This window comes from Labeo rohita, chromosome 24, assembly GCF_022985175.1.
Source record: "Labeo rohita strain BAU-BD-2019 chromosome 24, IGBB_LRoh.1.0, whole genome shotgun sequence".
NCBI classification, from domain to species: Eukaryota; Metazoa; Chordata; class Actinopteri; order Cypriniformes; family Cyprinidae; genus Labeo; species Labeo rohita.
In genome coordinates, this window is record NC_066892.1 from 6,655,893 (window position 1) to 6,669,111 (window position 13,219).

A 13,219-nucleotide genomic window follows, 5' to 3' on the forward strand; every position below is an offset into this window, starting at 1 on the left:
GGTTCAAATGGGCAAACCCAGTTATCTTACAATACTCGGATGAATTGCTTGAGTATAATGCTATTTACTTTGTGCCACCAGCTGACCCAGGCTGCGGAGGCATCTTTACAAACACAGAAGGCATCATCATCTCTCCTAACTGGCCTAATAACTATGCTCACAATAGGCAGTGCATATATGTCATCAGAATGCCACGTAGCGAACAAGTGGCGCTCAACTTCACCCACATTGACCTGGAGATTCATAGTGGCTGTCTTTTTGATTTTGTGGAGGTATGATCTGTGTAATTAGAGTTGAGGAGAGGAGAAGTAAATAGCATTTTGATCTTACAACGTCGAATGTCTTTTAGGTTCGAGACGGGACGGGTGAGACCGACCCACTCATTGGGAGGTACTGTGGCACCACCCTGCCAGCACCAATATTGTCCTCTGTTAATGGACTCTGGATCCGTTTCAAGTCTGACAGCTCTGTGGCCCGTGCTGGCTTCAGGGCCACCTATGAAGTCGGTGAGACACTGAAACCTCCTTTTTATGTAAAGTGTATGGCGCCAAAGAGTAAAAACAAGACCAGAAACATACTCTATGCAACAATGTACAGCTGAAGTCAAAAATTTACATACGCCTTGCAGAATCTGCAAAATGTTCATTATGTTCACAGTTAAACTGCCCGCTGTTCTTCAGAAAAATCCTTCAGGTCCCACAAATTCTTTGGTTTTTCAGCATTTTTGTGTATTTAAATTCTTTACAACAATGACTATATGTTTTTGAGATCCATCTTTTCACACTGAGGACAACTGAGGGACTCATATGCAACTATTACAGAAGGTTCCAACGCTCACTGATGCCTCAGAAGTTAACACAATGTGCTAAGAGTCAGGGGGTGAAAACTTTTGAAAAGAATGAAGATGTGTAAATTTTTCTTATTTTGCCTAAATATCATATTTTTTTCATTTAGTTCTGCTCTTCAGAAGCTACAGAAGATATTTGATCATGTTTCCCAGAAGACAAAAGTTAATTTTACCCCGATCTTTTCTTCAAATTCCAAAAGTTTTCACCCCCCTCCGGCTCTTAATACATTGTGTTTCCTTCTGGAGCATCTGTGAGCGTTTGAACCATCCGTAATAGTCGCATATGAGTCCCTCAGTCCTCAGTGTGGAAAGATGGATCTCAAAATCATACAGTCATTGTTGGAAAGGGTTCAAATACACAAAAATGCTGAAAAACCAAAGACTTTGTGGGACCTGAAGGATTTTTCTAAAGAACAGCGAGCAGTTTAATTGTTCAGGACAAGGGACTTATGAACAACTATCACTAAACAAAAAACACAGCTGTGGATCATTTTGATAACAACACAGTATTAAAAATCAAGTGTATGTTAACTTTTAAATGGGGTCATTTTTATAAATTCAACTATTATTTTCTCTTGTGGGCTATATGTAAATGTAGATGTAAAATATCTTATTCAGGTCAGTACTAAAAAAAATACCATGCATTTTGTATGATCCCTCTTATTTTGGTAAAATAATCAACATTTTGCAGATTCTGCAAGGTGTATGTAAACTTTTGACTTCAACTGTAAGTATGATAAGTGCACCCCCACCCCAACATGATCTCAGAGTTTAACTGTTTTCTCTAGCTTGTGGAGGAACCTTCTCTGGAACCGGTCAGATTCGCACTCCCATGCACCCCGACCCCTACCCCCACAACAAGGTGTGTGAGTGGGTCATTAACCAACCTGAAGGCTATGTGGTCACTCTTAACTTCCTCACTTTTGATGTTGAGGGAAGCGCTACCTGCATCTTCGATTATGTTGAGGTACAACATTAATATTGTGCTAATCCTATTCAGCCAACATACAGATTGCACATTACACTTTTTTTGAAATGTCACTCTCTATCTCTTAGGTAAGAGATGGTCCCAGTGTAGACTCCCCTCTGATTGGTCGATACTGTGGAATTAACATGCCTCCCATGCTGGAGTCCACCCAGAGGTCCATGTATATCAGATTCAGAACAGATTCATCAGTGTCCAACCATGGTTTCACTGCTGAGTTTGCATCCGCAGAGCAAGGTGAACTATTGTTTTGTTCTTTTTAAATGTAGGTTATTTAAACATATTGTATATACTATCTAGTGAGCTGCCTACCTAGACTAAACAGCAACAATCTCAATGTGAAAGTGATCACTGTTAAAATGTTAAATTTGCAGTAAGCCACTATTACTAAAACGCCTTAAATGCTTGATAGGAAGGAGATATTTTTGGCAAAATTGGAACACATATGTAAAAGCTCAATCTGGCGTCACAGTAAAAAGGCGAAATTTGGCCACTTGGTGGCGCTATAGTAGGGAAAAAAACATTAAAAACATCTATAAGTATGTACCCATTAGTTCGACTTGACTTGAAAATTGGTATGCAGTGTCTTTGTCCAAAGTGCCACAAGTGTCTATGAGGACATCTGCGTAATATCCCAAAAAACACGGCCGCCATCGGCCAATGAATTTTGAGCAGCTATTGTACAAGGTTAACGGAGGTGGATCGGAACAAAACTCGGTGGGCACGTTCAACACTTGGTCCTCGAGGTCTGTAAGAACTTTGAAAGAAATCGGCTACTAGGTGGCACTAACAAGTTTTACGCCTTTGTTATCATGTGGTGTTTCAAACATCCACACAATATTCATATCATCTGATACATTTCTTCATACCAAGCAACTTTGCCTCAAGAACCACTGATGTCAATCAAATCATTCATTAAATATTCTCTATTATGTAAAAAACCTTCTTTTGCAAACTAGTCCTAGGTTTTTTGCTCAACTAAAAAAAAAAAACACAGCAATGCAATTCTGGACTCTCTCGGGCAATAATTATTAAAGTTGAACTTTTGCATTCGCACAGCTATAACACATAATTTACGATATAGGCGTGACCAAATATACCCAAAAGCCGAAAAGCCTATAAATCCTAAATGAAAACTCAAAACTTCATGAAAACTTCAGCTAAAATGTTAAAAAACATCATATTTCTGTGGTAAATTACCTGGAATTTCCAGAAATGCTCTTTTTAATCATTGATTTAGTTGGTTACAAGCTTGCTAAATAATATGTAATGTCTTTTTCATATGTGCTAAAATGCGCTTAAACCCTGGTAATCGCTGCTTGCAGCTATATTCGTGCTTATGTTTGGTGAATCAGAGTGAACAGATATTGGTAGACCAGTGATGGTGAGACATACTAGTTAAAGATTTGGCCTGGAAACCAAAAAGGTCTAGGTTTGATTCCCACGATGAGCAGCGCATAATTGTTCTCCACTGTTAAAAGCATTTTCATATTATTTCAACACTTGTGTTCGTTTTTACAGGTTGTGGAGAGACTCTCACAGAACTATCGGGTTCATTCACCAGCCCAGGACATCCCACTGACTACCCTCATGGAGCCAATTGTACCTGGTACATATCCGTTGAGCCCGGCAACCTCATCCGTCTGTCATTCACAACCTTTAACCTGGAGTATCACACCAACTGCGCATACGACTATGTGGCTGTCTATGATAATGGCACAGCACTGACCGGCACCCTTATGGGCAGGTAAACCAGCCATTAGACAGTTTAGGCCACAGTCATCACTTAATTATAGATGTGTAAATGAATATGTTGGAAAATATTGGTTATTTTGTTCTTAGGTTCTGTGGGCGCTCCGTTCCTCCATCTCTAACCAGCACTGATAGTCTAATGACCGTTGTGCTGGTCTCTGACCACAGTCTGTCTGCCGAAGGCTTTTCTGCACAATATGTCTCCATCAATGCAAGCACAGGTATAAATTTATTCCAGTAACTGGATATGAAAATTGAATTGGAAAAGCCATGAAAGTCCAGGCCTCATAGTGAAGTATGTAGAGATATACAAAGGAGCTAAATGTTGTCTTATATCTCATATGTTTTGCCCATGCAGATTGCAGTGAGATATTTACTTCACCCACTGGGGAGTTCTACTCGCCTAACTACCCCGACAATTATCCTAACAATCGGGAGTGTATCTTTAAAATCATAGTGGAGGTCAACATGCAGATCATGCTGAATGTCTCCGATTTTCAGCTGGAAGGGTTCAGTACTTGTGGTTTTGACTATTTGGAGATCAGGTGAGGAACTTTTCCAGCATCTTGAGACACTGATTTGGTCACTTTTTGGTTTTCGAACATTTTCCTTTCTTTTTACAGAGATGGTGGCTATGAAACATCCCCCCTGATTGGTCAATATTGCGGAACAAATGGTCCACCCATCATAATGTCCCACAGCAACAGGCTGTGGATTAAATTCAGATCCGACCACTCAGTCACCTTCAGGGGATTCAAAGCCCACTGGGATGGCACACAGACAGGTATTCGTTTCCTATTGTTTGCTTTGTGTATTCAATCAGCCAGATAAATATCAGCCAGACCGTTTGCATAAAGTCTGGCCAAGAACTGCCAACATGTCTGACTGTCATTTGAAAGGACCAACTGCAGTTTGTTTTTTAGTGCTGTTTTTCAGCAGATAATTTAGAGTGTAGTCTTTGTGATCATAATTTCTATACTATATGTCCATGTTCTTTTAGTATTACTAACATACTATTATAGTATTTATTAATATTTAATATTAACTTTTATTTTTATATTTACAGTTTTCATTTTTAGTCAAACTTTTTTTATTATTTGTAAATATTTGCTTTATTTTAAGTAACTTATATTTAATACTTTATATTTATATTCTGATATTTGAATGTAGTTTTTTTAATATGATTTTATATTTTAATATTTATTTACTTTTTATTTGTAAACATTTATTATATTTAATACTTTATTTTTATATTATAATATTTAAATTTTTTATTATATTTTTATGTTTTTTTACTATATTTTACTTTTTTAAACTTATTTCATTTAGTTTCCAAAGCAAAATTTACAATTTTTGTTTTAAGTTCATTTTGTAATATTTATATTTAATTTTATGTCTGCTGTATTAAAAAAAGGTTTTTAATAGTTTTTGTTTTAGTAATTTTGTCATGTGCTTTAGTGATTTTTTTTTTCTTTTTTTTATAATTTTATATAAAAAATTTGCAATTTTTTTGATGTAATATTTATTTTATTTTTCAACTTTATTTTAATAATAATAATAATAATAATAATAAACATTTTATAGTTTAAAAAAATCATTTTATAGTTTTAGATCCAAAAGTAGTAAGTACTAATTGAGTGCTACTATCAACCTGTTACCTTATACACACAAATTTGTTTTCCAGAAGGCCTAATTACAACTCAGACATCCCAGAAATCATAGCAATTTTAACTGGAACATAAAGTTTGCACTCCAATTTTGTTTCTAATATGCATTAGATGATCAATGGACTATATTCTCCCAGACTTACCGTGTATCTCTCTTATAGGTTGTGGTGGGACGTTGACCACAAGTATTGGAGGTTTCAGCTCGCCCAACTACCCCCTGCCCTATCACCCCAACGCCGAATGCTACTGGCACATCAAAACCAGTGCAGGAAGCACAGTCGCGCTCAGCTTTGGAGACTTTCACCTGGAGAACAGCAACGAGTGCTACTATGACTACTTGGCGGTTAGAAAGCATTGACTTAAACGATTTACTACACAATTGTAGACTTCTCTATTCAAGGTATTGATGTATTGAGGTATCTTTCCCTGATGTGTACATGTTTTACCAGGTGTATGATGGCAACAGCACCAGTGCTCCAGAGATGGCCAAACTGTGTGGAAATCAGATTCCTGCCCCACTCTACTCCTCCCGAGAGAACATGTATGTGAAGCTACGTACAGACGCCGTCGTCCACACAGGCGGATTTCTGGCTTCCTACCAAACCCGTGAGTTACACTGAACACCAAGGACCGTTAAAATTCTGAAAAAAGTAAAAATATAGTTTTTTTTTATTTATATTTGATGTAAACTCATACAAAAAAAGGATTGTGGTAGTTTGGAACATATTCATACATGGCAAAAATATTTTTCCTAGAATGTTTGTCTTGTTTTACGGTATAGTAAGCTTTCTTAAATCAAAATACATTTACTTAAGAAACAAAATGGCTTAAGGTATTATGTCTGAATTTATTTTTTTCAGAAAAATTACCAAATTTGAGTTTATGCTTAAAAAAAATCTAACGAGGAAGAAAAATAATGCTAATTGAAAGGGGAAAAAAAATTACATTTTTGTTTTTCATTGTCAGAAACATATTTTTAAGCAAAAACTTAATTTTGATAATTTTTTAAGAGAAAAACTTAATGATCAGTGGATTATGTCATCTTGCTTCTCAAGTAAATATTTCTTGATTTAAGAAAATGTATTGAAATAATGTTATAAAGATATTTGTACTAGAAAACAAGACAAAAATACTTAGTTTTATTTTTGCAGTGGATTCCATATTTCAGTGGTACTTCATAGAAAGGTATTACCATGGTGTATTCCCCAAAATATGGGAATAACATGCTAGTTTTTTTGTAAGTTAAGTATTTTTGTATTTAGCAGTTAAGTTCACCCAGAGGACATAGACTTGTTTTGGATCTCTGCTTTTTAGTCTTGTTTTAATTATGTTTGTAGAGGTTAAATGTCACAGTTTAGAGCTCAGTGCACTATCTGTCTTCTTTTCTTGTGCATTCTCTCAGGCGTTTGCCTTTTCTTTTGGCTGTCAATGTTCACATGCCAGTGTGTTTCCCAGACTCTAAAACTTTACTGCAGGGTCAAGTTCAGCTTTGCACCAATTTAATGCATTCCTGCCTTAAAATTGGTGTAAAATATTCTCCAAGTCTTCAACAAGTTACACAATTCTTCGCATCTCGTATTATTAATACGTTTTTAATCAAGACCGGCTTTTCTGCTATAGTTTGCCAAGGTATGCTGATCGCCAATCGGAGCCGGGGAAAGATTGAGAGCTTGAACTTCCCCAACGACTATCCATCTCGCGCTGACTGCAGCTGGACCATTCAGGCCAGCATGGGCAACACCATCAATTACACTTTTATAACCTTTGAGGTGGAGTACCACATCGGATGTGCCTACGACTACGTGAAGGTCAGTACATGCTTTGTCTTAAATTATACAACCTTAAACATGTATTGCTTAATATAACATAAATGATGTCACTTACTTCGAAAACCCATGAATGATTTATGTTGTTTAAAAAATCAACATTGTTTTTCGACTATGGGGTGCGCCATTATCTCGATGACGTGAAATGGATGCACTCAGTAAGCTACTGGCACTACCTGTTGCTATTTTTACAGCAACACAACTTGGAAAATCAAATACTGATAGGATGACCACAGCTACGTAAAGGGCTTACAGGTGGTGCCATGAAATAAATTTTTCCCTACAAGGAGTGTAAACCCCAGAGATCCGTGCTAAGAAACTCCTTCAGTGGCTGTGGCATCATGACAAGCGTTGCATGTTTATATCCTGCCAGGATGGCATCTAGCGTTTCTTTTCTCTGCCATTTGTAAACTCTTTTAGTTGTGGTCTTCTAAAAGCCTCAAAGGCATCAGGGCTAAAGTGGAGAGAACAAAGATGTGGGTCTTTAGGAAGTCAGTGAAGACTTGCATCGCTTCTCTTGTTGCCCTTCGAGTGAATATTACAACCAAAACCCACTCAATTTGTCATCTTGGGCTGCCATCGACTAAAAATCTTTCTGGTTGACTAGTAGTCGTTCATTTTAAGGATTAGTCGACTATTAGTCGCACATTTAATAAACCATATAAATCATAACAATGAGCCTTTAATTGCCTACAGTGCACGTAATAAAAGCTTGCCACAGTGCACCGGCAGATATAATAAGTATGAATGTTTTAGGGAAAAAAAGCATTCACATTTTAATAATTTATTGATAAATTAGTGCTTTATTTGTTTTCGGCGACACTGACTCGTCATCTCCGCAGTAGTGATGCGCCTACATGTTTCATACGAATTATATAATCTGTTTTCGATTTGAATTAATTCATTTAAAAGTAGACATTTCACTCTCTATAGATTATATTCTATATAGTCTACACAGAGTTTCGAAGTTTACAGAGAACGAAACAGCTGAAAGCGCGTCCCGTTTGGTTCATTATTGTTGTTATTCTGGGTGCACACAAATAGATGTAGAGTCTTAACAGATTCGACAAATGTGTAGCTTTAATCTGTATGACCAAAAATGACAGTATTTTAAGAGCAAGCGACCGCACCGGCACCTCCTTCTGTCATGAATTCGAAATTTAATATATTTGCTTACTTAGTAGACTTTATGGTCATATTTTGCATGTTATTACATTTTTGGATTTCTCTATACTGATATGAAATCAGTTTCTGATGGATTGAATCAAGCCCAGTTAATTTTCTCATTGATTATTTTGTTTTGGACTGAAATATGTCACGTTGTTAAAACAAAATGGGTTGTGAATGCTGGCTCCTGATCTGTTTTGACAGACTGAGTTGGGTTTTTTTGACTCGAGGACCATCTACGTGTCTTTTCAAGCTTGTATCATCATATTATTTCCCTGTGAAGGGGTCAAGTTGTTTAATTCATGCTCGACAGTTTGTCATTCAGTTACACTACAGTGATTTACTGGCAGAGTCTTTGAAAATGTACAATGGGCCTTTGAGTTCCTCTCCATACACTCATCACCATGGCGATCCAAACAGTGATGACATCATTGGGGCCTCTTTTAGAGATGTTGAGTTTTTGCCTTTTCCCTTAGGCATACTTGAGAAAGAGCTACACTCTTGTTTTCATAAACCTCATTCCATAGATAGGCATTCATCAGCTGGGTAAATACATGGACTGTTGTGTTGGATATTTTGGACTCTGATGACTTCTTACGAATGGAATGTGAGATTTTGTGCACAAGCCAACAATATTACAGCACACTTTTGTTCCTAAGGCTGTGGAACAGATGGTCTGAATTTCTGATGTGATGTCATTGGTTGTATTTCCTGTGAAAGGTCACTGATCTGATTTTTCAGACATAGTGCAGGAGAAAATGTGTTTCACACTTTAATTTGACTACTTTTTCACCTTGTTTTATTTCCCTGTTATTTTGTCAAAGTTATGAAATTACATGATCAGGCACAGCTTTGTACTTTTTCTCAAAAAAAAAAAAAAAAAAAGTAATTGTCCATTTTTGTGTCCCAATCATACAGTATATCAACTCTGTCAGAAAACTAGTATAATTGTTCGAATTTTTAGATAATTTTCAGTTTTTTTTTGCAAGGTATAAAGTCAGAATTGTGAGATATAAATTCACAATTTCGAGTTAAAAAGTGAGATAATTCAAGATATAAACTCACAGTTCTGAAGAAAAAGGACAAAATATTGTGAGGCACAAAACAATTTTGAGAAGTAAAGTCAGAATTGCGAGCTATAAACTCAAGGTTCTGAGGAAAAAAGTCTGAATTGCAAGACAAGTCAAAATTGCAAAAAAAATGTCACAATGCAAGAGACAAACTCACAATTTTGAGAAATTAGGTCAGAATTGAGAGATCTAAACTCTTGGTTCTGAGGAACCAAGTCCGAATTGCAAGATATAAACTCACAATTTTGAGAAATAAAGTCAGAATTGCAAGATACAAGTTAAAATTGTCAAAAGAATTGCGAGATATAAATTCACGTTCTGAGGACAAAAGTGAGAATTGCGAGGTGTGAACTCAAACTTTTGAGAAATAAAGTCAGAATTGAAAGATATAAACTCACGCTTCTGAGGAAACAAATCAGAATTCCAAGATATAAAGTTATGGTTCTGAGAAAAAAGTCAGAGTTGCGAGATATAAACCAACAAATTCCAGAAATAAAGTCAGAATTGCGAGATACAAACATTGTTCTGAGGAAAAAAGTCTGAAAATTCAGGATATAAACTTGCGGTTCTGGGGAAAAAAGTCAGAATTGCGAGATATAAACTCATGGTTCTGAGGAAAAATGTCAGAATTGTGAGGGATAAACCAACAATTTTGAGAAATGAAGACAGAATTCTGAGATATAAACTCATGGTTCTGAGGAAAAATTGTAGAATTGCAACAGATAAACTCACGGTTCTGAGGAAAAATGTCAAAATTGTGAGAGATAAACCAACAATTTTGAGAAATAAAGAGAATTTTGAGATATAAACTCAGTTCTGAGGAAAAAAAAAGTCAGAATTGCAAGATCTAAACAATTTTGAGAAATAAAGGCCAAATTGTGAGGTATAAACTCGCGTATCTGAGGAAAAATGTCAGAATTGTGAGAGATAAACCAACAATTTTGAAAAATAAAGTCAGAATTTTGAGGTATAAACTCATGGTTCTGAGGAAAAAATGTCAGAATTGTGAGAGATAAACCAACAATTTTAAGAAATAAAGTCAGAATTGCGAGATATAAACTCACGGTTCTGAGGAAAAATGTCAGTATTGCGAGATATAAACAATTTTGAGAAATAAGGGCCGAATTGCGAGATATAAACTCACGGTTCTGAGGAAAAATGTCAGAATTGTGAGAGATAAACCAACAATTTTGAGAAATAAAGAGAATTTTGAGAGATAAACTCACGGTTCTGAGGGAAAAAGAATTGCGAGATAAGTCACAGTTACAAAGAAAAAAGTAAGAATTGCAAGATATAAAGTCAGAATTGCAAGGAAATTAGAATTGTGAGATGTGACAGTTAACAGTCTTTTACTGTATTAAATAATCCTCCTTTCTGTTTCCAATCTAGCTGTACGATGGTCCAAACGATCAGGCTACTCTGATCGGTACGTTCTGTGGAAACACACCTCCTCCAGCCAACACCACCACCGGTACCAGCCTCCACATTGTGTTCCATTCAGACTTGTCTGTCTCATACAGAGGCTTTCAGATGGACTGGTACCAGAATGGTAAGAGCCAACACACAGCACAGAGCACGTCCAAATATTCATGGAAAGTACCACCATTCATGGAAACGTTTTCAAGGACATGTGCCAGCCTGAAAACACTGTGTGAAACATCTAGATGTGTATGAGAGTGGAAAGACATATGAGGTACTCAGAAGGAAATAACATGCAGAGTCATTACTGGGCAGCCAGAGGTCAGCGACCTGTAATCTCTTGAGTGATGATGTCACTAAATCTTTTGGACAAATAGCGGTCTTAATGAGCAAAGCAGTGACATCACTTAGGAAAGCTTCACTGTGATTGGCCAGCAGGGAAAGAGCTGAGTACAAGTGATGAATGAATCTAGCAAAGAAAGAAAGGAAAGAGTAAATGTACATGTATTAGCCTACTTCCAGCAGAAAACAAGGCTATAAGCTCCTCTACAGAGAACAGACCAATAAAGCTCTGTCCTTGTTCTTTGTCTTGGGAGACGCCCCTGTTTAAGATACTAAAAAAAAAACTAAATCCCCCTCAGATCCCAGAGGGTTAACTCTTGCAGTGTCACACTTAACATCTCAAAGAAGAAACACTGACATAAATGTCTCAAAGCCACATATTAGTGCGATAACCTACACTAACTAATGTTTTGTGTGTGTTTCTCTGTCCTTGTGAGACATTGAGTAACATTGCTCAAGGGTGTGGACTGTTATTTTTGCACAGAGAGCAGGATCAGAGTTAGAGAGAGAGAGACGTACGCTCTGAACCTTAATTATTCATGCACCTCTGTCTGTGATGATGTCATTATTTGGAAGGAAATGGTCTTGGTTTCCATAGACACAGTGTGCAGAGAATGAACACTGTAATGTTATTATGTAATGTGCACAGCACTGCTATAAAAACCTTCCTGACGGAGAGGAAAATGACAAGCAGAGAGTAAAAAACAACAGGGACGGACGAGATAGAAATGTCCCTATAATAAGAGACAACTTAAACATAAAATTGAGGGATGAATAATGTAGGTGCTGTGGAGATTCCTCAATTTAATAAAGTATTTCATGGCCACAAGCCAGTTGATCCATTTTGAAAATTAAAAACGTAGCTCCACCCTTCCTTTGTCCTCTCACAGACCTGTGGACGCCGTTAGGATTGATGTTATTGATTAAGACAGTGGGGGTGGAGAGGATGAATCTGTTCTGACCGATCTTTCGTGAATATCACATTACACTGACCGCATTTTAGTCTTGTTGCTACTGCCTTGTGGTTTCATATTTCCTCTGATAAGCTTGACGGGAGACATTTTTTCTGTCTGGACACTGTAATGCAACTCTCTGTCCTCTTCAGCATCCCTGACCACATATACACAGAGACTCTTTAAGTCATATAAGATGAAAATACCATGGTGCTTTCACTAGTGCCAAATAAGTGTCATAGTCATTTTTGGTTGCCTTCTGTTTATACAAAAGACTTGTTATATGTGAATCAGATTTCCTGTTGTGAAATTTCATGTGGATCCTTGATTAAAAACAGGGAAAGTCAAAGTACCTCACTGTCACCCCCTGCAGGTTGTGGTGGGGAACTCTTTGGTCCTGCTGGTGCTTTCAACAGCCCAGGCTATCCTGACAGATACCCAGCAAACCGTGAGTGCATCTGGCACATCCAGACAAGCCCTGGAAGTAGCATTTCCATCACCATCCTTGAGTTTGATGTGGAGTATCATCCTGACTGCAACTATGACAAGCTGGAGGTATGAAAATAAATAAAAACAGTATGCAAAATGTCTGTATGCATTGAATATGCTCTATTACATTTACAATTGCTCATTTGTCCATCATTATGAGATCAAAATTCAAGTGTGTGTGTTTATGTGGGTGTGTGCCCTGTTGGCATCTGCTAGGCTCTGTTGGTTTATGTTTTGTAGCGTAGACCTGTGGAATGCTGACCTCCACTGTAGCACTGAATGGAGCCAACAGGGCAGAAATTAACTGGAAATCAGAGCTTAGAGAGGGCTTAGAGACTCAGAGTCTCACATGCACACAAACATACACTTTATGTGCCACACAGATGCCAGACCAAATCCAGGCATTGTTTTAAAATTGCAATAATTTTAGTGGCCTGTGGTTTATTATTATATGTCTTGTTTGCTTGCTCATTATGTACTCTACAGTAAATGACACAACAGAGACAAAATGCAATTTGCAATATTTGGACATTTACGCAACAGATAGATTTGTATGAATTATCGTCTTAAAGAAAAGGGGTATGCATCTTAGAGACAACACAAGCACACTTTTGCAAAACATTTCACAACATAAAACAGCTGATGTGGGCCACTGTTCAAAATGACAATCAAATTTGATATTTTGACACTTTCTGGTAGTCA

The 13,219-nt window shown here is 37.0% G+C and overlaps 1 protein-coding gene across 1 annotated transcript in view; it reads left to right on the forward strand.

The window, feature by feature from the left end:
* cubn (cubilin (intrinsic factor-cobalamin receptor)) overlaps positions 1-13,219 on the forward strand; it is a 47,575-nt gene that overhangs the window by 15,158 nt on the left and 19,198 nt on the right. The window contains 13 exon segments of the mRNA XM_051097823.1: positions 82-272; positions 350-506; positions 1,636-1,814; positions 1,904-2,069; positions 3,354-3,579; positions 3,675-3,805; positions 3,943-4,129; positions 4,208-4,368; positions 5,413-5,594; positions 5,701-5,857; positions 6,872-7,059; positions 10,704-10,863; positions 12,402-12,583. Of these exon segments, the coding sequence (XP_050953780.1) occupies positions 82-272; positions 350-506; positions 1,636-1,814; positions 1,904-2,069; positions 3,354-3,579; positions 3,675-3,805; positions 3,943-4,129; positions 4,208-4,368; positions 5,413-5,594; positions 5,701-5,857; positions 6,872-7,059; positions 10,704-10,863; positions 12,402-12,583 (2,267 nt within the window).